Source organism: Martes martes (assembly GCF_963455335.1).
Source record: "Martes martes genome assembly, chromosome: 2".
Lineage (NCBI taxonomy): Eukaryota > Metazoa > Chordata > Mammalia > Carnivora > Mustelidae > Martes > Martes martes.
The window spans coordinates 45,918,491-45,946,413 of NC_137889.1; the positions used below are offsets into that span (position 1 = coordinate 45,918,491).

Genomic DNA, 27,923 nt, shown 5'->3' on the forward strand with positions numbered 1-27,923 from the left:
GGCCCCGGGGCGGGCCCAGGGCCCGGGACCCACGGGCGCGCCCCTCCCTCCGCGCGGGCTCCGGTTTCCTGGCTGGCACGGCGCGTCCCGTGCTACCTGTTGGGGCGAAGCAAACCCAAGCCCTTGGGCGGGCGAGCCGCCGGGGCCGGGGCCGGGGCAAGAGGCCCGAGCGCCCGCCAGGGCGGCCGGAGGACGCCGCAGCCTCCTCGCCGGTAGCCGGATTGCTGTTTTCCGGTGAGGAGGGGGAGGGGAGGCGGGGGGATGGGGGAGGAGGGCTCGGCCGAGCGGAAGGGGGAGTGAGGGCGAGAATGCGTGCTCTTGTTCCCCGGGTCCCCGCGGGGGGCGGGGGCGGGGGCCACACCTGAGGGGAAGTCGCAATTAGAGGCGGCGGGCTGGGCCGCGCGGCCCTGGGGGGGAGGGGGCCGGCGGCGGGCGGGTTAGGGGCCTGGCGCCCCCTCCCCCGCCCGGGCTTCTCGGGTGGGCTTTCCCAGACGCCTCCAGGTGTGCTTTTGGGGAGTGGAACTAAGAGGCCATAAAGGCTGCCTCTTTCCTCCTCTGCGCTGGCTTTTAATCTTGTAGAGGGGAAAGCCCTTCGCTAGCAGGGCTCCCCGCCCCAGCCCGCTCTTCTGTCGTCGGACCCCCAGCCTCAGTTTCCCCTTCTTCTTCTTTCTGCAAAGCTGTTGGAGGGAAGTGTTGTGGAGAGAGAGGGGAAAAGGATGAATAGACCTCCCTTCTCCCCGACTTTTCCCAAGCATGGCCTAAAAATAAGGACCGATTGGGAAGTTGGGGAGGAGCCTGGTTCGGTCAAAATGGGAGGTGGGTGAAACAGCAGTCCGAGTCGGTGGGGGTTGGGGGTCCCTCGCCTCTCCTTTGGTGAGGCCTGGAGCGGTCTGACACCCCCAGCTCTGAGCAGTTTGAAGGCAGCCGCCAAGAGGCAGGTCCCCCCAGGCCCCGGGACAGACATTCTCCCCCAGCTTGTCATAAGTGCTTTGCACCAGGTTGCTCTCCCCCCACACTCATCACAAAGAGCCTTAATCCTGGTGAAGACTGCGGGAGATGTGTTGGGGGTGGTTTTCTGGGGGTTGGGGGGTAGGGAGGGTGGTCCGGAGCCACAGCTGATAACGGGTGAGTTCAATGGGATTTTAAACACAGGGGCAACACCCAGCAATTACCTGAGGACAAAGGGTTGGGGCCCCCAGGTGTGGAGGTCTGGACTTGGGGGGCAGGGGTAGGAGGCTGGGAAGGAGGTGTGTTGGCGAGGGGGGCTCTTACAATCCTGCTTATTTCCGCAGGAATTTAAGACATTCTTTAAAACTCTAGACTGCCTCCCCCAGCCGGCTTCTCAGACCCACCCCACCCTCCCTGGCTGGGTTAGAGACAGCTTCAAAGGTGGACCGGGGCCCTTTGTCTACCCTCTGCTTTCTTCTCCGCCTTTCTCCGGCCCCTCCCTCCCTCTCTCTGACCTCCCCAGCACAGACCGGCCTCTGGGGGCCGGCTCCAGAAAGCCCTCACTGTTTCCTTTCTTGCTTTCTGAGGTGAAACCTGGTGAGGAGAGACTGAGAGTGGGCAGGGTGAGGGAGGAAGGCGGCCTCTGAGGCCTGTGCCATCTCAGAGTGACTCGCCTCGCCTCGCCCCGCCCTGAGTCCCGAGCCCCGAGCCTGGCACGTCTGACGCCTGCTGGTGGCCTTGGGTCTCAAGCTTGGCTCTCTGAACCCCCTCACCGCACCTTTTCGTGCCTCTGCCAAGTCCAGGCTCCATACCCAGAGGGCCTCTTCATACTCTGGGGAAGTCTGTTCTGCTCATTCCCCCGAACTGGGGCTGATTTCAAAGATGCTGAAAGAGGCCAAAGGAATGGATCTGTGATCATGGGGTCTCGAGGGATTTGACATGGGTAGGGGAGGGAGAAGTCTTCCTTGAGGACCTCGGACCACCCCACAGCTGCCTGCAGCAATCCCAGCTGCTTCTGTGTGCCAGAAGTTTCTAAGCAAGTGTGCAGATGGGGGTGGACACCATGGGGGAAGACTTAGGGCAAGATGAGTGCATCCATCTCTGGGAGGATGTGACGAAGTGGAGGGAGGCGGCAGCAGGTGCCTCAGATCCTGTGCTGGTCAGGATTACCAAGACCTCCAGCTAAGAACAGATACACATACAGCCCACATACAGATCTCCCCTCCTCTGTCCTGTCCTCCCAACAGCCAGACGAGGCAGGGGGGGAAATCCACTCATTTTCTAGTCCCCGCAAGCTGGCTTCTATTAAAGTCACTATACTGAGCCCCATCCCTCATACTTTAGTGGCCAGTGAGCTCCCTGGCTTCAGACCTAGGTGTCCTCTGCCTCACAGCCCTGGATCCCATGAAGGTCTGTCCCTTTTTGAAGCTCTTTCCTACCTCTTCATTCTCTGTCACTGGGACCCTTCGCTTCCCTGGCTCCTCTTCACAGAAACATTGCCTAAGATTTCTGCCTTTCTCTTCTTGCCTTGTTCTTTCTGCGGAGTCTCTCCTAGCAATGCAGCACGTCAGCCATCACCCCCTTGCGCACCACTGCTTTCTCTCCCACACTCGGAAACTCTGCACCATTGCCAGACCTCACTAGGGTCTGCCTCAGTTACTACAGTAGCTTTCCAAGTCCTGTCTCTGCCTCCCGACACCCCCACCCCCTCCAGGACATCACACGTTTCACTCACCCTACCTCACCCTAAACCGCAGCTCTGCCCACATTATGCAATCACCAGTGGACTCCTTAGCTCCTGTACAACCCCGTTCAGCCTTGTCCCTGTGAGTCCCCTCCAGGGGCTGTGGCAAAACAGCAGCCCTTGCCCTTCAGCCAGCACCCCGTGCCCATCTTTGAACGTGAGGTTCCTACTGTCCAGCACGCCTTTCTCCAGAATGCTTGCATGCTGAGACCACTGCTGTCTGTTGTGCTCCGTACACCTGCCTCCTCTCTTGGGCTAGCAGTCACCTGTGGTGCCACGGGGCTCTCTGGCTGCCCACTTGCCCTGGCCTTATGGCACATACCACAGCTTATCCGGAACTGTCCTTATTCCTGTTTGTGGAATGGTTGTGCTAGAAAGCAAGTGCCTCAGACGTAGAAGTAGTCGGTGTTTGCCTCCCCCATAGTCCCCAGCACAGGGCGTTACACAAGTATTTATCAAGGGAATTAAACCAACTGAAGGTTGAGAAAGAAGTCCTTGGCCCAGTACCTTGCAGTCCCTCGAGATGGAGGCAGAACGAGAACCAGAATCCTGCCTCCACCCTCCATCCTTAGCAGGACTTGGGTGGGGACGGGTCCTAAGCAGTTAATCCAAATACTTATTTACTCCCTACAATGTACAAACACTGCGCTAGCCCTTCAGCAAACAAAAAAGGTGGACAAGATATTGTTTCATCCCCTGTCGAGATCTCAAGACACTTGAAATTTAAAGACTTCTGGAAATCTCTCTCTCAAACCTAAAAAGATAGCAAAGTGGCACTTGGTACATCCCAAAAGAGGGGAAAGGAGACAGGAGCTATTGGAAATAAGGACACTGATACACACGGAACTCCAGAGATGCTCCAGGTAGCATGTGAGGCATTCCCCCATATAACCCCTTCCTCAGGGGGTGGCATTGTTCCCATATCATGTGTGAGCCTGCGCAGACTCAGAGAGATGAACACATCTGTGGTCGAAGCTAGTGAGGGTTACCATCTAGATTCTTGCCTTTCTTGATCACCTGAGTGGGATGGTCTCCACTTCCAGCCAGGCACGGTAGGTTCAGGGACGGGAGAGTACATGGGGCCAGGGCTGGGGTCTGCGTGATCTTTAGGGATGAGCAAGATTTCAGGGGCGCCTGGGTGGCTCAGTCGGGGAAGTGTCCAACTCTTGATTTCGGCTCAGGTCATGATCTCAGGGTCCTGAGATCCACATCAGGCTCCAAGCTCAGTGGGGAGTCTGAGACTCTCTCTCTCTCTCTCTCTTTTTCTCTCTCCCTCTGCCCCTCCCCCCACCTCTTAAAAAATAAAAGAATGAGCAGGATTCCAGTCTGCAGAAAAGACAGGCAAGGGAAGATACTGACAGGGAAAACAGCATGAGAAAAAAGGCTTTGAGGCAGGAAGGTGTGTGGCGCGTTCAGGGGAAGGTGAGCAGTCCGTGGGTTTGGCTAGAATTGTAAGTTTGCCTGGAGAAGTGTCAGGGAAAGATTGGGTCACGTTGTGGAAGGCTTTGTGGTAGCGTGGGCTTTGAGAAAGAGAGTGACCATGGGGTTTGGGGGGAGGCTGGTCTGGTGGCAGCGTGCTGGGAACTGAGGGTCTGGGGTCCCTGAGGCAGAGGGCCCAGTGTACAGAGGTGGGGAGCGTGACCTCTGAACTCTTGAGAAAGGGTCCCTTCTAGTTCCTCCTCCTTCCTTTTATTCCTGTGGCCCAATTCTTTGTCAACTTTCCCTTCTCCTTAGGTGCCTAGGTGCCCTTAGTCAGCCTCCCCAGGAGTTAATGTTTAGATGGCCCAGGCATAGGGGAGAGTGTCTGGTGCTCCCAGCCCTAGCAGGTTGGCGCATGGGGCGGGGCGAGGGGCAATGGAGTGAGACTGAGAGAGGAGGGAAGCCTATCGCCAGGCCTGGCGGAGGGGGCTGGAGGCAGGGCCAGAGTCCAGTCAGGACGTCCGGCACCAGTGATCCCGCTGCAGAAGGGAGCCAAGAACTAGGTATCTGGGCCCCTGGGACTATCTGCCTGAGAGGGACGCAAGGGGCCATCCTCAAGGCCTCTAGGCACTCCTGAGCTTAAAGGTACGACGGTCCCCTCAGCAGCTGGGTATGGCCAAGCGGTGCCCAGGAAGCCTACCCTGGGTCCTGGACAACAGACACTGGTGTCCAGTGTTGCTTGCTTCTGGGGGAAAGATTTTGCCTCCCTTCTCATCCCAGCCTGAAGGGGAGGCAGGTAAGCGACTGGGCAGGGTGGTCCGCCTGCCCTGAGGAGTCTGGGGCCTTCTCAGAAGGAAGGGGCTGGTGGGCCGAGCAAGTCTCACTGTCGGCCAAGACCAGAGGGGACGTGGAGGGTAGAGGGGGCGCACGGCGGGTGAGAGAAGGGTCTCCTGGCCTGGCTGTGCCCTCCCCGTGGGCGGGTGGACACACACACACACAGTCCCCCCCAGGATCCCTCTCAGTTAAGGAATGACCTTGACAGCCAGCACACCTCAGGCCGACAGAGGGAGCCCTAACTCTGTAGTCGCCTTGTTCCAGGGCTGGCTGGAGACAGACTTCCTGCGCAAGGTAGATTTCCCACCCTGTGCAAGGGCATTCCTGTAGACTGGGCGGCAGCGGGGATGGGCTTTGCAGGATTGGAAGACTCTCCTCTTGGTCAAGGGGAATGAGAGGGTTCAGGGCTAGGAGGAGGTGCTCAGAGAGAGCTGAGGGCAGATCGGGGGCAGAATTCTGGGCCCGCAGCCCCACATCCACCCCAGCCACAATCAGGGCCTTGCCTTCCTGCTGGAAGCCACCCTCTGACCCTTCAACAGAGGTCATCCCTCCCTGTTCCTATCGCTCTTCCCCAGCTGCACACCAAGCTTTCTGGAATGGGCGACACTGCCCAGGGCTGCCTCTGTCGGCAAGTCCAGCCTGCTATCTGGCCCTGAATTAGGGATGTCCTGAGGCCGCCCTCAGGGGCCAACCCCAGAGCCTCATGGGAGGGGTTAGGGGAGACTCAGTGGGAGCCTTAGCCCTGCATCTCCCCCACCCCCACCCAAGGCAGCCCTCAGGCCGCCTCCCTCCATCACAGAAGAGGCAGTGGGAGCCACAGCCGCCTCCTCCCCCCTCCCTGCTGCTGCCGCGCGGCTGAGCCGGCAGGTTGTCTTGGCAACGGGAGGCGGAGAGGAGATGCGCGGAGGAATGGAGGTGTATGTCACCGAGGAAGCTGCCGTGCTCCTGCCCCACGCCCCAGGCCCCTGAAGGTACCGGAGAGCCCTCCCCTCCCCCTCTCCCTGCCCTCTCCCCTGGCTTCCCCCACTCTATCCGATGTGCTTCTTTCACAGAGAATGTTCCCCTCCTCCCGGTGCAGCGACTCCTAGCCATTCCTCATGAGACACCTCATTCCAGGCCCCTGTCCACAGCTGTCCTTCCCCGGGACAGCTCATCCCAGCCCTACCTCTGGCCACCCTTGCACCGGAAGACAAATCTCCCGGGGTGGGGTCTGCTAGGGGGCGAGTGGGAGCAGGTCAGGAGCCACAGTAGTGGGAAGAATCGGGGGTCCTAACAGGCTGTGGTGGAAAAGCACCTGGTGCTTGGTGGGTGGCAGGAGGTTGTGCACAACCGGCTGGGCGGGGCCGGGGCAGTGAGGGTGGGCTTGAAGGCAGGAAAGCGGAGAGGCTGGCTGAGACCCCGCTGGCTGAGACCCGGCTGGTTACCCTTAAAGGCCTGGTTCCCCCTCCTCCAGGGCTTGGCCCCTCCTGCCACATCAAAGGTACACCCCCTCCCGCATCAGGTCCTGACCTTTTCCCCCTAATTAAATGTTTCTTCCCAGGCTTTCTGGTTCTTTCCTACGGGGCCCTCTCCCCAGCCACTCCCCAGCAGCTAAGCCTGAATTCTTTCTAGGCTTCCTCAGCCGTTCGGCTGCCTGCCTTCTTCATTTCTCCTTTCTCGCTGGAGCCCATCCTTCAGTATGCGTTCGTCTGTCTTCCACGACCCCAGACATCCTTCCCTTCCTGTCCCTACCTGTCCCCTCCTGTCCCCTTTTCTTTGAGAAAGAGGTCTGGGGCATACTCTCACCTGTCCCCCTCAAACCCCTTCCCCTGTGATTTTCCACTCAGATACCCCAGAGCCCCCTCCTCAGATTCTAGATTTCCCCAAGGACAGCTCATACCATCAGCTGACCGGCTGTGGGCAGCGGTTACCAGGGCAACAGCAAGGTCTGCCTAGGTAGGCAAGTCTGCTGTGAGGTGGAGAGGAGGCTGGGGCCATGGCCAGGGTCAGCAGGCTGGGCTCCCTGCCCTGCCCCCAGGAATCACAAATGAACCAGACTCTGCTCTGAGCCCAGGGAGAAGCAAAGGGCCAATGGCAGGGTCCTGGAGTGGTGAAGGTTTTCCCACTCAGGGAAGGCACATCCTGTAGTCCTGCGCTGGGACTGGGCCATCACCTGGCAGGAAAATTCCCTCCCGATGCAGCTGCCCTGGCGAAAAATGGGGTCCTTCTCACAGTTCCCAGGGGCTCCGGGTGACTGAAGGGCCAGCCTAATCTCCCAGGTTGGGTTTCTCAGATCCTCCCGTTCGTGCCTCACCAGGAGGGGCCGAATCCTTCCTTGGATGACAGATTCAGGCATCTTTGCCCTCTCCCTGCCCCTGAGCATCTGTGCCCTCCAGCACCCCAGGGAGGCAGGGCCCCCAGAGATCCTCTGTGGCCGCTTTTAGGTTTTGAGGAGGAGATGCAGGTGCTGGGAGAAACCAGGTGTCACCCCTGGGTTATCAGCAGAGCCCCCTTTGGCCCCTACCCCAACTCAAACTCTGGCAGTTTCTGAGGAGGCTTGAGGGGCTGCGTGTGTGTGTGTGTGTGTGTGTGTGTGTGTGTGCACGCGCGCGTGCATGAGTGTTGCAGGGCTGGGGCTATACGAAAGGGAAAAAGGCCAGCAGCTCGCGCGCCTGCTTCCGATTCTGCTTCGTCATGATGCCTGGTTAATGCTCCTCTTGTTCGAAATGGACTGAGCTGCAGCGGGCGAGGTGGAAGAGCGGACACACACAGACACACACACAAACGCACACACCCTCCAGCCGGCTGCTATCAGCTGGAGGTGGGGAGGGTGCAGCCCGGGGAGCCAGCGGCCCGCCCCGCCAGACGCAGGCTCCACGCTCCGGAGAAGCTGGGTGGGGACGAGGGGGTGGGGGCCCAGAGGGTTAGGTCCCCTCCTGTGCCAGCTCCCCCCACCCACCCACCCACCCACCTACCCCAAGCCGGCTTTTTCCCCTGTTATTTGTGCTCTGGGAAAGCACGGCTGGGTTCCTGGAAAAGACGCCTATTACCTTGGCTCTTGAGAAAAAGCGGCGGCCCTGGGACCTGGGCCTGCGCCTGCCCAGCCCGGCCTTGGGGCCTCAGAGCGTCTGGGCCGCACTGTCTGGGAAGAGGTAGGTGCCAAGGTCTCCCACCCCTCCCTTCCCCTCTCTGGGCACTTTGGGCTGTGGGTGGTGGCAGGGATCCCCTGGGGAGGGGTCAGCCGTGGCCCCTGTTCAGTGGGAGAACCGGTCCCGCCTGGCCAGACCCTGGGACTAGCTGGGTCTGAACTCCTCAAACCTGATTTGAGGAAGGGGGCTGGGGTGTTCCATACTGTCACCCCAGTACTCCCTTCACCTAGCTGTGTGGTGCAGAAGTCCAAGCGATGGGACGGAGGGGACAAGGGTGAGCAGGGGCGCTGTTCTTTCTTTGCTGAATAACAGGGAGCATGTGGGGAGGAGAGCAGTCTCCCTCCCAGTGAGCCACAGATCTTGAGAGGCAAGCCAGACACACAGACACCTGGATGCTGGTGGCAATGGGTGTGCTCCCTGTGGGGAGGTACCTGGAGAGCCCCTTTCTTGCTCTTGGCTGGCCAGGCTGCAGTGAGAGCGAAATGCAGACTGAGGTTGGGTGGCAGGGCGTGGCCGAAGGCTTGCTCCTGGCCACTGCTCACTCCTGGCCCCTGCCGCAGGAGTGCCGGAGGGGCTGGAGGGACTGGAGGGGCTGGGGGCCGAGCAGATGCTCAGGCCCCAAAGGACCCAGAGGCGCCCTCTTGCTGGCTATGCCCCTTGCTGGGCAGATGCGCTGCTAGGTGTTTCCCTCCCAGGGGAGTGTTGCCAGGGCCTGGGAGTCAGGGGAGCAGGGACAGGTGTAAGAGAAGGAAGGTGGCTGGGCTTTGGTAAATGGGGGGAGGGGTGCTGCTGTGTGTGTACCGGTACACGTGCCCGGCTCGGGGAGGGGGGTGTCAGCACGTGACACGGGTGGGTGTGGGCAGGGGGCCAGGGAGGCTCTGGGGATGGGTGTGAGTGGGTGTCAGCGGCGCCGTGTGTCATGGTGGGGAGGGGGGGCCCTGCTGGCAGAGTGGGGGCGTGATCTTGCAAGCGGGGCGCCTGGGTTCTGCAACTGTGTGTCAGCGTGGGCTGCTGTGTGGGGGTGCGGTGCTGTGTCCACGTGTGAGCCTCCGAGCTGCCGGCCTCTCCATATGCTGAACACTTAAGTCGTGCTGTTCACCTCGGGGTGCAGGTCTGTAGGGACTCCTCTTTTGGAGCTCACGTGTGTGCATGTGTGCGTGTGTATGCATGTGCATGTGTGTGTGTGTGTGCATGTGTGTGTACCAGAATAGGGATCCCCTCAGAGTTCAGAAAGCTGAATTTGGGACACGAGACCCTTGTGTCTTCCCTCTCGATCCAGCTTCTGCAAGGGACACCACAACCCACCAGCCAGACAGACTATAAATAGAGGCCAGAGCACAAATGTGTTGAGGACCACTCGAGCCTGAGGGGGTGGGGGGAGCTCAGAAAGAGAGGCCTCTTCAGAGGGAAGGTAGAGAGAAAGGCTACAGAAACCCAAGAGAGATCTAGGAGAAACTGGGTGACAAGATGCATATTTGTGAGGTGGGGGGAATGCAAGGGGGTGCCTGGGCCCAGGCCTGCTGCCCTCAGGAGCAAAGACCAGGCAGGGCCTTGAGCAGGGGATGCTCGGACAGAGATCCAGACTCGGGGGCCCACCTGCCCCTGCCTGAGGCTCTATCAGAGAGTGAGAGGGTGCTGTGTAGTGTTGCCATTAGAGGAACCACAACCCTCGTCCTAGCAGACAGCAGGGCTTTAAAAAGGGGGATGGGGAGATGGAGAAAAGGGGAGAGAGGGTTTAGGCTTCAGGGGTGCTCCATGAACCCCAGCCCAAAGCTAGGAGCCTTCCCCTTTTCTTGCACACCCTATGGGGGCAAGCATGAGTGCGCCCTACACGCACGCACGCACCCCCTCAAGCCTCCCCGGCTGCTGCTGGTCTGCCCCTGCCCGCCCTTCCCCGCTCCACCCTGGGATGGGATGCTGTTTTGGGAACTGGTGACCTAGCTGGATCCTGCCTTTATTTCTGGCATTGAACTGTTGCCACAGTAACTGTGGGGGTGGGGCCAGGAGCAGGACAGTGTGAAAGGGAAACAGAGCTGAGGGAGGAAAGATGAAGAAAGAGAAGAAAAGGGGAAGGGAAAGAAGGAGTGGAGAAGGGCCAGGGAGGAGGCAAGGCAGGCGGTCCCACTGCGAGTGAAACTACAGAAAAGGGAGAGGGGCAGCGTTCCTGCCCACCCCGACCTCAGCCCACTTGGACAGCTCGTTTGCCTCATTTCGTAACTCCCTTAGTGTCTGCACCGCCAGTGTCCAGCCTGGCCTGACCCCGCCCGGGGGCACAAAGCCTCTCGGCTCCTTGTCCACAGGCCAGGCCGGGGAGCAGGGATCTGGGTGGCTCCACCATGTCGGCCAAGTTCAGACTGAAGTGGGATCTCCGGGGACTCACTGAGAAGTGTCCACTGGCTTTGACTCGAGACAGGCCTGGGTCGGAATTCCAGCCCGACTTCTCTTTGAGTGGCCGTTGGCAAGTCCTCCTCTCTGCTGTGGTTCCTGGGCTCTAAGTGGGGAGGGTGCTGGCCTGCCCTAAGGGTAGAGGGGATGCTTGAACGTCCCCACCTAGTGGCTGGCACAGCGGGAGCCCCGGGGGGGCTTAGGACAGGAGGCCCCCAGCTGTGGTTCTCCCCAACCAGGGAGCCAGGGCCAGTGCTACCTGGAGCGGGGGCCAGCTGGGACGAGCACTCGGCTCTTATCACCCCCAGCCTGAAGCCCAGAGGTTCTAGTCCTCTTGGACATGCAGATGCCAGGCGGGGGTGGGGGTGAGGTGGGGCTGGGCTGGTGGCTCTGATAAGGCCCGCTGCTGGGGGGAGGGCGGGGTGGAGATGGAGAAGCGAGGAGCCCTGCCTGGGAGGGGAGTGAGCCAGCGGGAGGTCCCCTCAGCCACCTGGGCTTGCCGGCCTCTACTGCCTTTCCTTCCACCCTGTCCTCCCTTCCTGCTGCAGCCTGCCCTCTTGGTCTCTGTCCACCAGAGGCTGCTGGGACCTGGGCTGTGCCTTGTGCCTGTGTGACACAGGCAGGGTGTGTGTGTGTGACAAAGAGAGGGCCAGGACTGGGGAATGGGGAGGGGGTGTTGAGAGGGAAGGAGCCTTGGGAAGGGGGCTGCTCCTGGGGGCGGGGTAGGGAGTTGCCTGCAAGATGGAATTTGAGAGAAGCGAAGAAAACCCTCTTTCCCTCCCTCTCTCCTTCCTTCCTCCTTCTCACTCTCCTCCCTCCTGAGAGAGAGAGAGGACACTCCACCCCAAATATTTCATCAGTAAGAACTTCACTTCTTAAGGCGAGCCCCAAACTCAAGTATGGCCCAGGGTAAGGGAGACCCTGAGGTTCAGGGGGCAGACCCAGCCCAGGGGACAGGCACGGGCTTGCAGACTGCTTTGGATAGAGTCTAGGGACCAGAGCAGAGACATCATTATTTCGAATCCCGAATCCGTTTCTGAGCAGCGCTGCCCGAAGGCAGTGTTTGCATACCTGTGAGTGTGGCTTCAGAGTGGGATTGTGCTCTGCTGTGACTTGGCTCATAGGGACCCTTCCCCTCCCTCCTTCCCCGGGCTGTTCCTCTCTGATGCACAGTCGACACCCCACAGTACCCACCTGCCCGCCACCCCCGCCACTGGTCCTCAAGGGGAGGGTGCCCCGGCCACCACCAGTTCTGAGGCTCCAGAACACACCAAAACTCTCTTCTCCCACCCAACCTTGTCTACTCTCCGCAGCCTCTGTCCCACCGACCTGTGAGATCTGCCTATGGCCTTCCCTGTCCCTTTTCCTGGGAAAATAAGGGCCTGGCCCAGGCTACGCAGCCCTATGTTGTTTCCCTTTTCTTTCCCTGTTCTGTCCGTCCCAAGCCAGCCCTCCACTTGGGCCTGGACCACATCCCTCCCCCCGGGGACCGGTCTTCCTCTCCACTCTTCCCTCCCCACTGCCTACAAGTGAGTTCCAGTCTCCCCTTTCCTTAAACACCTTCAGCCAATCAGACCTCCTCCAAAGCCACTCTCCGACCCCCTCAGGCCCTTCTGTCCCACTCTCCTGCCTGTGTCCTAGCCAGGCCCACCCTGCGAGGAGGCCTCACTTTTCCTCTGGAAATGCTCCCAGAGGCCACCAACATGCAGACCCATACTCCATCCAGCATGTCTCTCCTTGTCCGGCCACGGACTGGGCTTCATGGCTTTTCCTCAGTCCTTCCCTCCCACCCTCGCTCTCACCTGTCCAAACTCCCTGTGCTCAGAGGCACTAGACACACTCCCTGCCCCCAGGGAGCAGCCATCTTCTTTTCCTGGTCCCTTTTGTGCCATCTGTGATGATTTTTCTTCTAGTCCCCTACATGTTTCCTAGGATGCTGGTTTTGAACTTCTTTCCCCTGGCGACCTCATGTTCAGACCCCCTCTGGTCAGATGGCTCCTAAATTTCTCTTTCCAGCCCGCTCCTCCCTCAGCCTCTGCCGCGTCCTCCTGCTTGTCAGCGGTGCCCACCTCCACCTCAAGCGGGCACCAAGTGAGCTCACTGCTTCCCCTTCTTCTGTCTCTGAGCCAGCCACCCACCTCTGTCCTGGGGGCTCTCCAGATGGAGTCTGTTTTGCACATTCTGCCTCTAGGATCTCTCCCATTGGCCTCTAGTCCATCGTGGGCCACACACGCGGGTCTGGGCCCTCACAAGTCCCTGCCAGAACTATTCCCGTAGCTTCCAGGTTGGTCTGTCCACGCTGCCCCTTCCTGTCCAGTCCCCCATCCCAGCCACATTCATCATCTCAAAGCACTGCTTGGATCTATCACTTAGTTGTTTGAAAGAAGTTTCTAAGCATTCTATGGCCTCTGTTGCCCACAAAATGCAATCGAAATCCCCTGGTCTGGGTTGGAGGCCTCCATAATCTGACCCCCAACCTCTTGCCCCACACAGATTTCAACCTCATGAGCTCTACAGTTCAGCCATATTTGCTGTTCGCTAGACAGACCCAGTGCTGCCCCCCACCCCCGGCCCCATGGCCCCATGCTCCTACTTTTGCTCATGCTGCCTTCTCTTTCAAGAGTTCATTCTTTAGTTTTTTGCATGAACTCAAACTGGGCATTCAAGGCATACCTCAAATACCTCCTGTAAGGAATATTTTTTTTTTATTTTCTCTTCTCGACACCCCAGCAGAAGTGATCCCATGTCCTGTGACCTCTCACAGCAACTTCTATTATCTTATCTGGCATATGTAATTTTCTGCTTTGCGTGGGAATTATCTACATATATGCCTCATTTCTGCAGGGGCAGCTTGGCTCCCTTGCCTCATCTTTTTTTTCTCTGTAAGACTTATCACAGCGTGTTGTCTACGGTTATTACAGAGTAGGAGCTCAGGAAGTATTTGATGAATGGATGGATAAAGCAAGATATGACTGGGTGGGTGGGTAGTTGACTGGTGGATGGATGGGTGAGTGGGTGAATGGACGGATGGATGGATGGATGGACGGATGGAGATGGATAGGTGGATAGACACGTGGATGAATGAGTGTTTGGCTGTAAAGCTAAGCCATGTAGATAGCTAGCTTGACAATGGCTATTAACACAGTAAAGATCAAGGATGCCTAGGTGATTTAGTCGTTTAAGCATCTGCTTTTGGCTCAGGTCATGATCCCTGTGTCCTGGGATCAAGTCCCACATCGGCCTCCTTGCTCAGTGGGGATCCTGCTTCTCCCTCTACCTGCCACTCCCCGTTTGTGCTCTCTCTCTCTCTCTCTCTTTCTGGCAAACAAATAAAACCTTTTTAAAAAACACAGTAAAGATCGAGAGAAGTGGAAGAGAGTTAACAGCTCTTTGAATATATATTAGTGTTTATGCTGATCCTCAGACACCTAGTTATAAAAGCATTATAAAGGGAGAGCTAAGAAGGCTGCAGAAGGATAAAGCTTTGGAATGGAGTCTTTCCATGGGCACCAAATACCTAGTGTGACTCTGACAGCCAGGGACTTGTCTTGGAGAAGACTTGATTCTAGAATTCCAAAAAAACTTGAGAAATGTGGCAGATTTTCTTCTATCGCCACAATGCACCTGACACAGTACTAGCAACGCAGTACTTGCTAGGTGCTTTGAACCATGCCAGTGCTGAAGACACAGTCATTTTCAGCTCCATGACTGTGGACAACTTTTTAACCTCTTTGAGCCTCAGTTTTCTCATCTGTAAATGTGTCTGCATTATAGGGATATTGGAGGGGATGAAACGAATCATCCTTTTAAACTGCTTATTAGGGGCCCCAGCTGGCTCAGTTGGTGGAGCATGTGACTCTTGATCTTGGGGTTGTAGGTTTGAGCCCCATGTTGGGTGTAGAGATTACTTAAAAATAAAATCTTAAAAAAAAAAAAGTGCTTATCAAAGTACCTAGCATGAGCATTCAAAAAAGGATGGCAATTGCTTTGTTATTTTGCCCTTCAGAAGTTAGTCCTCATTCTGGTTAGTGAAAAAATATGTTCCTGCATTAGGCAACATATAATGAAGGGCTAAGTTACATGGGTCTGTTTTTCAGTCCCACTGGAATTCAGTGAAAGGCTATGAGAAGGACTAGCATAGCAGGGGAGGCCTCCCAGAGCAGGAGCATCCAGGATCTGGGAGATGAGGAGGTGGACAGAGAGTAGTGGGAGGGCATGCACACAAGCAGGGAAGTGGGGGTGAGGGCTGCTCCATGCAGGTGGTCTTGAGGGTAGAGAGAGGGTGAGCCCAAGAATGGCCGGATACAAAGTAACAGGTGATAAGGTTGGGAGCACTAATGGCCATTACCCACTGTGGTAAAGACTGGCTATGGAAGAGACATCAAAGTTCATTAGTCCTTGAAGAAAAAGAAGTAATAATAGCTAATACTCTCCATAGACTTGATAATGTTTTAAGCACTTCGCCTGTTATAACTTATCTAATACTCAGAGTCGCCCCAGGACAGAGATACTAGTACTGTCTTCCATTTTACAGATGAGAAGCGTGAGGCACAGAGAGAATAAGTAACTTGCCCAGGGTCACAGAGAGTCCCACTGCCCCCATTGCTGGAAACCCAGCCAGCCATTCACTAAATGGTTATTGCATGATCAACATGGGGGAGTGGGAATGGGAGGATTGCTAAAGGAATTACCCATGAAGGCTGGAGACACCAAGACATGGACTGTGGCCCCAGGGAACTCATAATGTACTGCAGCAGACAAGACTCAACTCTCTAGGAGAGAGAAAAAGAGAGCAGTGCAGCCCCAGCACAGGTGTCCGGAGAAGACTGCGCCCTGCTGGGATGTGGCCTCCACCTCAAGTCACCTGTGTGCAAGTGGGACTGACTGCTGGACAGGGACAGGGATGTGGGGGGCTCTGGGCTCCCTCCAGCCTCCCCTCCCTTCTCCCTGCCATCCCCCCACCCATGACCTGACCGTTCATGCCAAGTCAGTTTGGCTCCATCCAGTCCTCCTGGTCTATCCACCTCATAGGCTCAGTAGGACCCTCTGGGCCATGAGACAGAGGGGAGCATAATGGCCAATGGATTGGGGGGTGGGGGAGAGGGTCAGGGGCCAGCCCAGAGCCAGAGGGAGAAGCCTTGGCAAAGGCCAAGGGGAGTGAGAAGCTGGGCCTGAAACCCGACTGCGGCCCCAGGACAGGGCAGGGCCCGGCAGGTGTGACAAAGCAGGAACGCGGAGGCTGCACGGGAACGGCTGACCCCTGCAGTCATTTCCTTTCCAGCCAGAGAACAATGGCTCAAAAACAAGTGCAGCCCCTCCGCTTTCCCGCCTCGCCTCGCTGTCCACACGCGCTGGCCCTCCTGGGGCTGAGCGAATGGGAAGCCGCGATCCTGGAGGGCGCCGGCTCCCTTCCGGCCTGCTCTCCCGAGCTCCCAGAGGTCCGGGGCGCCACCGCGCTCACGGGCACGCTCTCCCTCCCCTCGCAGGCCCGGCGCTCGGTCAGCCGCCTGGAGAGTCACTGAGGGATGAGGACGCCACAGCCCGGCGGAACGCACTCCCTGCTCTCGTGGCCCGGAGCGCGCAGCGCCCAGGAGCCGGGCAGAGCCTGACGCCCGGTCGTCTCCCCTCGCTCACGGGGCTCTGCGAGTGACCCGCCCGGCCAGCTCCCTGCTGCATGGAACGGCTGCAGAAGGTGCGCGGGGGCCGCGCCCACGTCCGCGGGCGGTGGGCGGCCTGGGCAGCGGGTGGGGGCCGGCTTCCCCGCGGAGGGGCAGGTCGGGCGTCGACGGTGCCACCTGGTGGCTGCCCGCGGCGCCGCACCCCGCGTCCCCAGAGACCTAGGGAACACACCCCCCCCCCCCCGTCTCCAACCCCCCCCCCTCCGCCCAGCCCTCCGCCCGGTGGAGAGCCCTGCCCGCTCCCGGCCCTGGCACGCACGCTCACTCCCACCCGCCCGCCTTTCACTCTCCCCAGCAACCACTGACCTCCCCTGGGAGCGTCAGCTCCTCCCGAGACTCCAGTGTTCCTGGCTCTCCCTCCAGCATCGTGGTGAGTACCTCTCGGCCACCAGCACCCTCAGGCAGGGACGAGGGAGTGGGGTGGGGAACGTGCTGGGCCGCTTCACCCAGAGCCTCCCAGACGACGGTCCTGCCGGGACTGGTAGGCAGAGAGAAGCCAGAAATCCAGAGAAGGTTCCCCACAGCCGGCTTCTACTGGTCTGGTCCTGCCTCCTTGTACCCAAAGTGCTAGGTGAAGGACCATCATTTTTTAAGGTGACTCTCTAGACCTTTAAAAATCCAAACAATAGAATTATTAACTAATAGGAGCTGGCATCTCAGATGGCTGCCCATTTTCTTCCTGAGACATGGCAAGTCTAGCTTGTAAGGTCAGAACGTTAGTGAGGCTTTCAGCACGTCTGCTCCATTCCTGCCGTTTCCCTTCAGGCCAAGATGGACAATCAGGTGCTGGGCTACAAAGACTTGGCTGCCATCCCCAAGGACAAGGCCATCCTGGACATCGAGCGGCCTGACCTCATGATCTATGAGCCCCACTTTACCTATTCTCTCCTGGAGCACGTGGAGCTGCCCAGAAGCCGGGAGGTGAGGGCTGGGAGGCTCCTCTTGGACGGAACTTGGGGGAAGGGCTCCCCCAGCCACACAGGGGAGGAGGCGGAATCCCTCTCCTGCTTCCTTTCCTGGCGGCCAGACTCCAAAACAAGAAAGGGAACTGTGGGCAGAAATCAACCAATGGTCCGCCCAGTGTCTGTGGAGAGCGGGCAGAGATGGCTGGAGGCTGGAGGGTAGCTCCACGTGGAGAACAGGGGAGGCCGCCTCTGAATGGCAGCCTCGCAGAGCAGGGGGTGAGGGGCCATGGAGGAGAAGCGTGGGAGTGCACAGAAAGACCAAACTGGCCCGAAGCCCCCAGGAACCCCGGACTGGGAGGCTGGAAGTCCTAGCTGAGTGATGATGGGAAGGCGTGGTTTCAGTTTCCCCTCCCGTAAAATAGAGGTGATACTTCCGCCCACCCTCCACACCAGGGATGGAAGTGCCAGAGGTAACCCACGGCAGCTGCTTTGGAAACTATTCCAGAAAGGGGTTGTGGCACGGCTGAGCAGGGAGCTGGAGGCAGGCTTGAGGGGGAGACTTGACCGCCTGGCAGGGAGCCCAGACTCCATCCTGGATGCGCATGGCTCTTGGCCCTTCCCCTGGGTGCTAGGCTCCAAGTGTGGAGCCAGAGCCACCTCCAGCTGGCCCTCGGACCACAAGCACACTGCGCAAGATCCATGCCTTCTCTGTGCCTGCAGAGAAGAGAGGACTCTGCCCAGGAGAGCACTAAGAGGGAGAAGGCTGGAGGGCTGGTGCTGGGAACTGGCAAGGACTGAGAGAGAAGATGCGGCTCCAAGATTTGCCAGACACGGGTGCAGAGTTGGGTGGGGGATGAGGCAGCTCCTCCAGGGTTCTAGGGCTGAGGATTTACCCCTACCCTTGCGGCTCTGACCAGCCTCCTCTCCATCCGCAGCGCTCACTGTCACCCAAATCCACATCCCCCCCACCATCCCCAGAGGTGAGTCTGCCCCACACCTGACACTTGCCCAGCTCCCCACCCCCACACATATGCAGGGCCCGCAGGATGACCTCATCCTGTCGCCGACCAGCTCTGGGGCCATCTGTCTGTCTGACCCAGGACCTCATTTAGCCCTTTCGCCCTGGGTCGGACACCACCAGCAGGTCGAGTCCTTGGACACCCTTCCTCTGCCCTGGGGTTGGGGGCTCATGGGCTGCTAGGGTGGGGGGACAGAGATGGTGGAGTGAGGTGAAGCAGTGTCTCTATGGGCTGGAGAGGGTTAGGGTGGGGGACCTGGGAGCTTCAACCAACCACACTTCTGCTCTGCAGGTGTGGGCGGAGAGCCGGTCCCCTGGAACCATCTCTCAGGCTTCAGCCCCAAGAACCACTGGGACCCCCCGGACCCCGCTACCCCATTTCCACCACCCGGGTAGGTTTTATGGCAGGGTGGGGCACCCTTCCCCTAGGACCTCTTTTTCTTACAGGCACCCAAGCTTCTTATTCTCAGTCCCCCACCCTCTGGGGTACAGGCTCACCCCAGAATGGCCAGACCCCCTCTTGCCAGGACCACAGGCAGAACTCCCCAGAATGATGGGCCCTGTTGTGCCTTTGCTCCCACCCAACGAGAAAAGTGTGAAAAGCCCCAACCCCTTGAGGGACAGCTCCAGAAACTCCGGTTCTCTCTTGGCTCTGGGCAGGAGCCCCTGAATTTCCTTGCCTTCTCCCATCCCATTTGTGCCCTTCTCCTCAATGAGCCAGCCTTGCCCACCATCAGCATATCCTTCTCATCAGCTCTTGCTCCCTGTCCACAGAGACCACCCGCCCAGATTCCAACATCTACAAGAAGCCACCCATCTACAAGCAGAGAGGTGAGGGCTCCTTTCCCTGAGCTGGGCTGGGAGGCCGTGGGAGAAAAGCCATCCATAACAGCACATAACCTCTGCCCAGTGCCCTTTGTTGTGCCCTGTTTTCACACACAGTGCCACGGGTATGACCGGGACAGGTGAAGGAGTTGGGGGCTAGGGTGGGCTGAAGTGGCCTGACTCGGGGTGGGGACTGACCCTGGCCTCCACCCACAGAGTCCACAGCAGGCAGCCCTCAGAGCAAGCACCTCATCGAGGACCTCATCATCGAGTCCTCCAAGTTCCCTGCAGCCCAGCCGCCTGACCCCAACCAGCCGGCCAAGATTGAAACCGACTATTGGCCATGCCCCCCGTCGCTGGCAGTCGTGGGTAGGAGACTGTGCTGGAGAGGGGAGGGGAGGCCCGGGACACCGCCTCATAGTCTGCGTTGAAGCTCCACGAGCCCACATTCTCCCCACAGCCACCCTATATCCTTCATGACCCTCGTGGCCCATCGCTATTCCCCACCTTCCTCTAGCTCTTGGTGTGGTCCTGCTTGTTGGTCTTCCCCTCCCTTTCCATTCACTTACTGGACCACTCAGCAGACATTGACCAAACGTCTGCATCCCGGGCTCTGGGATTGGAGCTCTGTTCTGGAAAAGAGAAAAAGAAATGAGACAAGGTCTTGGTCCCCAGTGAATTAGGTCGTGTGACTGTGTGTTGCCTACTCAGCTTTACCAGAAGGCTAGAGAACATTACTTTTATTTTTCTTTAAGGCTTTTATTGCTTTATTGAAAGAGACAGAGTGAGAGAGAGAGCACAGAAGGGAGGAGAGGGAGAAGCAGGCTCCCCGCTGAGCAGGGAGCCCAATGTGGGGCTCGATCCCAGGACCCCCAGATCATGAGCCGAGCCAAAGGCAGATGCCCAACCGACTGAGCCACCCAGGCGCCCCTCCTTTTATTTTTTACAAAGTAATCTGTAGTGTTCTCTTGAAGGGGCAGTCCAGCGCCTGATAAATGCTTGGTGAGTGAATGGCTGATTGATGAGCCTGCTTGTGCCCGTGTTCCCCAGAGACAGAATGGAGGAAGCGGAAGGCATCTCGGAGAGGGGCAGAGGAAGAGGAAGAGGAGGAAGATGATGACTCTGGGGACGAGATGAAGGCTCTCAGGGAGCGTCAGCGGGAGGAACTCAGTAAGGTAGCATCTCGCTTCGCCCCAGCCACCCTGCCCATATCTTCTCGGGGACAAAAGTCCCAGGTCTCTAGCTGTTCTGTTCTGAATGGTTTTGTACCTGAAGAAAATCCTTGTAGGAACATGAGGAATTCTGCTTCTTCCCAGGACATCGGGTTGCTGCTGCTGAAGGGACACCAGGACCTCATGCTACTTTGGGGGAACACTAGTTAACTTAGGGTTAAGGGAAAGAAAAGGGTGCCCCCCTCCCAGTGCCAGGCTTCAGGAGGCTACGTTCGTGGAAAGAGGAGCAGGGAGAGCAGGAGAGAGGATGTCGGGAGTCATGGAAAGGCCACAAGAGTGGCTGGGGCTGGTGCTCTGGGAGAGTGACCTGGGACGCAGAGGCCACTCGGATGCAGCGCCAACTCCTTGCTCTCGAGGGTGGCCAGACCCAGCGTGGCAGCACTTCAGACCAGAGTGACAGGCCCCACAGGCTCCAGGGCACAAGCCAGCGGCTCAGGAATGCAGGTATCCAGCTCCAATGGAGGTAAGAACTGAGAACGGAAGTCTTCCTCTCTCCTTCTCCAGGTTACTTCCAACTTGGGAAAGATGATCTTGAAAGAAGAGATGGAAAAGTCCTTGCCTATCCGGAGGAAAACCCGCTCTCTGCCTGACAGGACACCCTTTCATACCTGTGAGTGCCACAGCTGGGGCCCCGAATCACGTAGCCAGACCTCGAGGCCAGAACCACAGGGTCTGAGTCCGTCTATCATATGGGGGTACAGGAGACAGAAGGTTCTGTCACTGGCATGTCAAGGCACTCACGCTCTCCTCAGGGCGAGGATACCAATCACGGAATAAGACTAGGTGATCAAGGGACGCCTGGGTGGCTCAGTCGGTTGGGCCGCTGCCTTCGGCTCGGGTCATGATCCCAGCGTCTTGGGATCGAGTCCCACATCGGGCTCCTTGCTCAGCGGGAGGCTGCTTCTCCGTCTGCCTCCCACTCTGTCTGCCTGTGCTCACTCTGACAAATAAATAAATAAAATCTTAAAAAAAAAAAAGACTAGGTGATAAAAGATAGTATCAGCTAAAGTAGAATGAGCAAATCTTGTTTCATTGACAAAACATTTGTTGAGTGTCTAACGTATGCTGGACACGGGATTATAAAGAGTCAAAAGATATATTCTCTTCAGACACTGAGGACAGCGTGGGAGCAGGGGCAAGGAACAGGAAGCGTCCTGGTCCGCTTACAGGCCTGCAGGAGCCTGCAGTTCCAGAACCCAGTGTGCCTTGGGGTGACGGATCAGCCAGAGACGCGGTGGCCTAGGCTTTGGGTACTATGACTCCATCCCTGGAGTCTAGCCTGAACTCCCCCAGAGCCGCACGGCTGCGGCAGAGGGAGGGAGATGTGAGAACCCAAGCTGAAACTCTGAGGCCTGTGAAAGCCTAGCCTCAGAGCCAAGCCCCACTCCTGTCGGTCAGAGCAGCTCAGCAGGCAGCCTCCACTCGGGGGAGGGAGAGGCATTCCAGTGCCTGATGAAGGCAGTGGCTCAAAGGCACACAGGCTGGGGGAGAACAGGCAGGCCATCTTCGGAGACACTCCACCATATTTTCCAAGGGGTTGGGTAAGGGCTAAAGCTATGCCGAGGCCCAGAGAAGGGCGGTGGGCTTCAGAAACATATAGGAGATGGAGTCAGCCGGACTAAGTGGCTGATTGGATGTGGGGAGAGAACCGAGTGGGGGGTCTTGGCTTGGGTGCTGGGTGGGGACAAACCTGGAACTGAGGTGATGAGGGAGTGGGTCTTGGGGGAAGGACAAAGGGACCGGTTTGGGACATGCTGGGCTTGAAGCACATGTAGGTGGGAGCCGGGTCTTAACTGAGCCGGACGCTTGCAGGGTGAGGTGAGTGTTCAGCTTGTGTAAGACCTTGAGAGAAAATGGGATTGTGCAGAGAAGAGAGGGAAGGGAGGATATTGGAGGCTGTGCCGTGGAGCCCGCCCCCCCACATGCCCCCAAGCAGGATTCAGGATGCGAGAGGCCATCTTCCTGCCTCAAAATGCCTCTTGCTCTGTGGGCTGGGGACTTGGGCTCAGGAGCAGGTGCCAGGAGAAGCTGAGGCCTGCAGGGACAGGGGAGCTGGTTGATCCAGGGTTAGGGTTGCATGAGGCAGGCCCTGAGGGAGGAGGGGCTGGGGGCCTGCTGACCACGGAGCGAAACTCGGGGACATGGGCGGAGATCAAGACCCTGGAGGTCCCCACGACCCTGATGAATGGATGTGCTGGGAGTGAGGCTAAGGGGAAGCTGCAAACAAGGAAGGGTGTGGTACAGTGGCTGCAAAGTGGGATTCCCGGGCTTCAGATGTCAAGGTGCTGGCGTTGTGGACAAGACCCCGGGGGTGGCCGTGTAAGGGGCTGCCTCAACGGGGGGTGCAGGTGGAGGCCACCGGGGTGGGGGATTCAAGGAGCCGTAAGGGCCATATGTGCACGGACATCCACAGGGACACTGAGTCCCCAGGATGATGCTTCAGTATGAGTGGGAAGAGTTACAATAGGGCCTTCTTAGAGAATGTAGAATAGTGAAGGCCTGAAGAAAGAGGCAGGTGGAGAGATGCCCCGAAGGTGGGATTCAATCTTCATGTTCCACCAGATTTTGCTATTCAGTCAGAATTAGCTTTTCAACTTCCGTTTCGGCCTGACAAAGTGGAAGAGCCGAATGTCTACCTCCTCATCACCTTCGGCATCCCTGAACTTGTATGTGACGGTGATCGCATGATTGCACAGGTTACAGTCATAGCTAATCCACCTAAACAATTTCAGACTGTTTTCTTAAGATTTTTAAATTTACTTATTAGAGAGAGAGATAGAGAGCGCATGTGTGTAAGCAGGGGGAGGGGCAGAGAGAGAGAAAATCCCAAGTAGACTCTGCACTGAGCCCGGAGCCCAATGTGGGGCTCGATCTCAGGACCCTGAGACATGACCTGAGCAGAAATCACGTCGGACACTTGACGCACTGAGCCACTCAGGGGCCCTCAACAATTTCAGAATTATGAACAGGCATGTCATTCTGACTTCGTAGTAACATTGAAATGGTCACTTTCAAACATAAATAAGCTTTCTAAAAGTAATTTGAAGGAGGCATGTGTGGCTCAGCTGTTAAGCGTCTGCCTTCGGCTCAGGTCATGATCCTGGAGTCCTGGGATCAAGCCCTGCTTCAGGCTCCCTGCTCAGTGGGCAGCCTGCTTTTCCCTCTCCCACCCCCCCTGCTTGTGTTCCCTCTCTCTCTGTCTCTCTCTGTCAAGTAAATAAATAAAATCCTTGAAAATAAATAAAAGTAATTTGAAGTAAAAATCTTACGTGCTTTGTAGGTTGAAATTCTATCAGTCACTTGAAATGTAAATGTTTACTTATTCTCAGGAAAGGGAAATGCTGGGGTGCTTGGGTGGTTCAGACCGTTAAGTATCTGCCTTCAACTCGGGTCATGATCCCAGCATCCTGGGATCAAGGGTCACTTCAGACTCTCTGCTCAGCAGGAAGTCTACTTCCTCTCTCTCTGCCCCTCTCCCGCTTGTGTGAGCTCTCTCTGTCTCTTTCTCTCTTTAATAAATACAGTCTCTTTTTTTATAAAGTAAAATACTTCAGGGGCGCCTGGGTGGCTCAGTGGGTTAAGCCTCTGCCTTCAGCTCAGGTCATGACACGCCCCGCATCAGGCCCTCTGCTTAGCAGGGAGCCTGCTTCCTCCTCTCTCTCTGCCTGCCTCTCTGCCTACTTGTGATCTCTGGCTGTCAAATAAATAAATAAAAAATCTTTTTAAAAAAAGTGAAATACTTCAATAATGAATGATCTTTGTAGAAACAGATAATTTCCTGTACAAAACTAAGAAGTATTAAAAAAAAAGTATTAAGAAAAGAAAAACAAGTTCCTCAAAACACATTTTGTTCTCACAAAACTTCCAAACGACAGCTTTTAAAAGAATGTTTTAAGAAGACAATTTCTTACAGTTTTGAGTCTATCAAGGCTAAAGCTTCAAACAAAAATGTTTGCGGGGTGCCTGGCTGGCTTAGTCGGAGGAGTGTGTGACTAGTGATCTTGGGGTCGTGAGTTCGAGCCTTTCATTGGCTATAGAGATTACTTACTTAAATAATTAAGTACACCTTAAAAACCTTTATCAGAATGATTGCCATAGAATGCCAATGGTTTCTAGCATTTGGACATGAAAGAGTCTTGAGATCTGGCCAAACTAAGAGTATTAGTTACAAAGTTCTTTTTTAGGAAAACTTATTAACTGAAAACCAGTTTTCTTGAGTTACAGTCTGCTGTGCAAGAAAGCTAAGCGCTACCATGAAATGTGTGAGTTGAAAGTGACATCTGATCTTGCAGATGGGAAGTCTACGTATATAATTTTACGTCAGCTTTACACGCGCCATGGGGTTTGAACTCGCGACCCTGAGATCAAGAGTCCTGTGCTGTGCGGACGGAGCCAACCAGGCCCCCCACAGATGTGATGCACAGTGGCTGCTGGTACAGTCTAGCAGCTCATGGTGCGGGGGTTGGGTGTGGGGACGATCATTTCTGTATTGTAGTAGCAAACGTCTGAAATTTGATCACTAGTATTGCTAATGATAAGATTGTAATGGTTCTAATTATTTTTACTAAATTTCAGATATGTTTTTGTAGCCCTGAGTTTCATTTTAGGATGGTGATCCTCTGGCCATCATTGACCTATCAATTCTAACACTTGGGTGTTACACCCAGATTGTGTGTGTGTGTGTGTGTGTGTGTGTGTGTGTGTGTGTGTGTGTTTATTTATTTATTGTGTGTGTGTGTGTGTTTATTTTTAAAGATTTTATTTATTAGAGAGTACAAGCAGTGGGGAGGACAGAGGGAGAGGGAGAGGCAGACTCCCCTCAGAACAGGGAGCCCTATGTGGGTCTCAATCTCAGGACCCTGGGATCATGACCTGAGCCAAAGTCAGATGCTCAACCAACTGATTCATTCAGGCGTCCGCAGATGTGTACTTAGTGAGACAGTTCAGAGCCGCGAGCACAGGGCACTTGTGGAAGGTAATGGGCATTAGCCAGAAGCCAACAGGGCCCCCCGGACCCCCCCAGGTCCATGCTTCACCACCTTGCCTCTGGCAGGGGAGGCCAGGGAGGCAGCCCTCTCAAGAATGATGGTCAGACCAAAGGCACTGAACGGGCCCTCTTGCTCTCTCCCAGCCTTGCACGCAGGAACATCGAAGTCATCTTCTCTCCCCGCCTATGGCAGGACCACGCTGAGCAGGGTAAGGTCACAGAGGAAGACCACAGACTGCAAGAGAAGTGTGCCTTTGGGTGCCTCGGAGGGACTGAGCTACTGGAGCATCCTGGGGGGCAGTGCGGAGTTCCCCAGCTTCCTTCTGACCCCTTCATGTCCTTTCTAGCTACAGTCCACAGACTTCAGCCCCTCTGGGAGTGAGACTGGAAGCCCAGGTGAGAGGCAGGGACCCCCCCATGTCAGGCAAGCCGGGAAAGGGGCCCCAACAGGCCCCAGGGCAGCCCGCAGCTGTGATGTGGGCAGGGCTGTGGCTGGAGGTTGGGGAGGCGGCGCTGGCAGGTTTGGAGGCCTGCTGACCTCAGAGCTGCCTCTGGACAGTGACTCTTCTCTCCTGCAGGCCTGCAGGTGAGCTCCTTCTGGAGGGGAGCACGCGGAGCAGCAGAAGCCACAGACGGGTGACGGGAGTGTTGGGGGGGAGGTGCGGGGCCACAGAGCTGCATGGTAAAGACACGAGAAGCCCCCCCACCCCGAGAAGCCCCGGGTAAGGCTGGGGAGGTCTCCCTGCCCCACTCTGGCTCACTGCGGCTTTGGTCTCCCCAGAACGGAGAGGGCCAGAGGGGGAGGATGGACCGGGGGAACTCCCTGCCCTGTGTGCTGGAGCAGAAGGTGAGGGGCAGGGGCAGAGCCAGGGGTGGTGGGCAGGGGACAGCACTGTTTGCAGTGGGGGCGGGCCAGCCAGCTGGTGGGGAAAAGCCAGGGAAGCGAATGCACTAAGGGGTCAGTGATGGGAGGGCAGCAGGGAAGTTGGGGGAGATGGTTGGCAAAAATGGCATGGGCCCCAGTGGCCCTTACAGGCTGATAGGCGGCCCAGGGAAATTGAAGGGGGTTACACTGACAGGAGGCTCTATGGGCCTAAGGCTGTCCCCTCCCCTCTCCCCCAGATCTATCCCTACGAAATGCTTGTGGTGACCAATAAGGGGAGAACCAAGTTGCCTCCAGGTGTGGACCGGATGAGGCTTGAGGTATGCAGAGGAAATGGGTGGGAGAGCCCAGGGCCCTCTCTGTCTGAGTGCTCCTTTAGTCGCTTGGCCCCGCCCACCCCGAGCCCCTGTCGCTAAGCTGCCTTGGGGTGTCCCCCTTCCAGAGACACCTGTCAGCCGAGGACTTCTCAAGGGTATTCTCCATGTCTCCTGAAGAGTTTAGCAAGCTGGCCCTGTGGAAGCGGAATGAACTCAAGAAAAAGGCTTCTCTCTTCTGATCACCCTTCCCATTCTGTGACTGATGCTCTCCCCTGTTGCTTCGGGGCTCTGGAGCTGGGGCCGCTAGACCCCAAGGCATCATCTCTTAAGGGAGCAGGTTGCAGGGGGGACAGAGGTAGGGTTGGCTCCATCCCCCAGCTGAGGGGGAGCCAAGACCTCTGCAGGGCCGGGGTTGTGGGACTTGAACTTGCTTCCTCACAAGGAGCCAGGGGCCCCTTTCCCTTCCCACTGGCCCTCACGGCACAGGGCAAACCCTGTCTGGAGCCCAGCACACACAGAGATAATGTTTGCACCCTCTCCCACCCCACCCCCACAGGAGAGTCCCCCCAAGAGAGTAAAGAGAAGGAAAGGCAGCACCTAGTGGGCAGGTGTGTTGGCCATCTTGACCAGTGGGTGGGTAGAACCCTTGGGCCTGCTGGGAGGAGGGTGACGGTGAGAAGCAGCTGGGCAGGCAGGGAGAGCCGCGGGACTCCGTGTGCACCCAGGCACGCCTCCTCATCTCCCCTTGGACATCTCCCCTGTACCTGGGCTTCTGGCTTCTCCGACTATTAGCAGGAGCAACTTGAGCTCAGCCTCTAGCAATGAGGTCACCCTGTCCTCCAGCTCACCCTGTTCTCTCCTCATGACCCCTAAGCTTCAAAGCCACTTGCTCCAGCCCTGTGGCTTCCCCAGAAGCCTTGGCTTAGAGTGGGGATTCGGCAGAACCCCGGCCCACCGTCAGCCTCCAGGCAAAGTCAGCTAGACTTCCAGCACCCAGTCCCGGGCAGAACCCAGGACTTCAGGTTCTTTTGGATGGATCATGAGGCCAGGCTGAGTGTCCTGGCCACCAGGTCCTGCCCACTCCCATGCACCCCCACCATGCTGTCTAAAGAATGTAATTTATTGGGGCACCCCCCAGCTGCTTACTCTCCTAACTCTCTGCCCTACCTTAATCACACTCCCAGCTTCTCTTCTCTACAGATACATATGTGTATATAATTATATATATATTTTTGCCCGGGTCTGGGTTTTGTTCCTGCCCAGACCCTGGCATCCCTTTCCACTGTGTGTGTGTGTGTGTGACAATGCTGTGGGAGGGGGACTCTGCTTGGAATTAAAAGGTTGCACTGGGTCCCCAAATCTGTTTGTTCTTTCTGAGCCACCAGATCTGGGTAAGAGGGAGAGGTGATGCCAGGCTGAGGGAAGTCTTGGGAGTGAGGGTTCAGATGGGGAGCACCAAGGGTTGGAAGAGGGGGCAACAGCAGAGACCCGCTGCCCTTCCCTCAACCCCGGGCCCCGGAAGCAGGGCTAGCCTAGCAGGGTCCCAGCTGCTGCCTCCTCTTCAGGGGCTGGGTGAGCACGGAGATGCAGAGGAAGGGCAGGAAGTCAGGGGCAAAGCCA

At 57.2% G+C, this 27,923-nt stretch overlaps 1 protein-coding gene and 1 long non-coding RNA gene across 8 annotated transcripts in view; one reads left to right on the forward strand and one right to left on the reverse strand.

Moving 5' to 3' along the window:
- Window positions 1–27,659, forward strand: DMTN (dematin actin binding protein). 7 transcript variants are annotated; one of them, XM_080796511.1, is made up of 16 exons: window positions 62–234; window positions 15,945–16,150; window positions 16,432–16,506; window positions 16,902–17,057; window positions 17,977–18,021; window positions 18,352–18,451; window positions 18,834–18,890; window positions 19,101–19,253; window positions 19,935–20,059; window positions 20,621–20,726; window positions 25,248–25,312; window positions 25,451–25,499; window positions 25,682–25,689; window positions 25,885–25,950; window positions 26,226–26,306; window positions 26,429–27,659. In XM_080796511.1, the coding sequence occupies exons 2-16, from the start codon at window positions 16,133–16,135 to the stop codon at window positions 26,540–26,542; spliced, it is 1,218 nt and encodes a 405-aa protein (XP_080652637.1). In that variant the 5' UTR covers window positions 62–234; window positions 15,945–16,132; the 3' UTR covers window positions 26,543–27,659. The 7 variants fall into 7 exon arrangements, 1 of the variants encoding a protein (XP_080652637.1); XR_013966400.1 differs by lacking the exon at window positions 25,682–25,689 and having other exon boundaries at window positions 54–234; window positions 25,451–25,506; XR_013966402.1 differs by lacking the exons at window positions 62–234; window positions 25,682–25,689 and adding an exon at window positions 5,203–5,239 and having other exon boundaries at window positions 25,451–25,506.
- LOC308338462 overlaps window positions 24,844–27,923 on the reverse strand; it is a 6,850-nt gene continuing 3,770 nt past the window's right edge. The window contains exon 4 of the long non-coding RNA XR_013966405.1: window positions 24,844–25,338. This is a non-coding gene — a long non-coding RNA (uncharacterized lncRNA). The remainder of the gene's footprint in view (window positions 25,339–27,923) is intronic.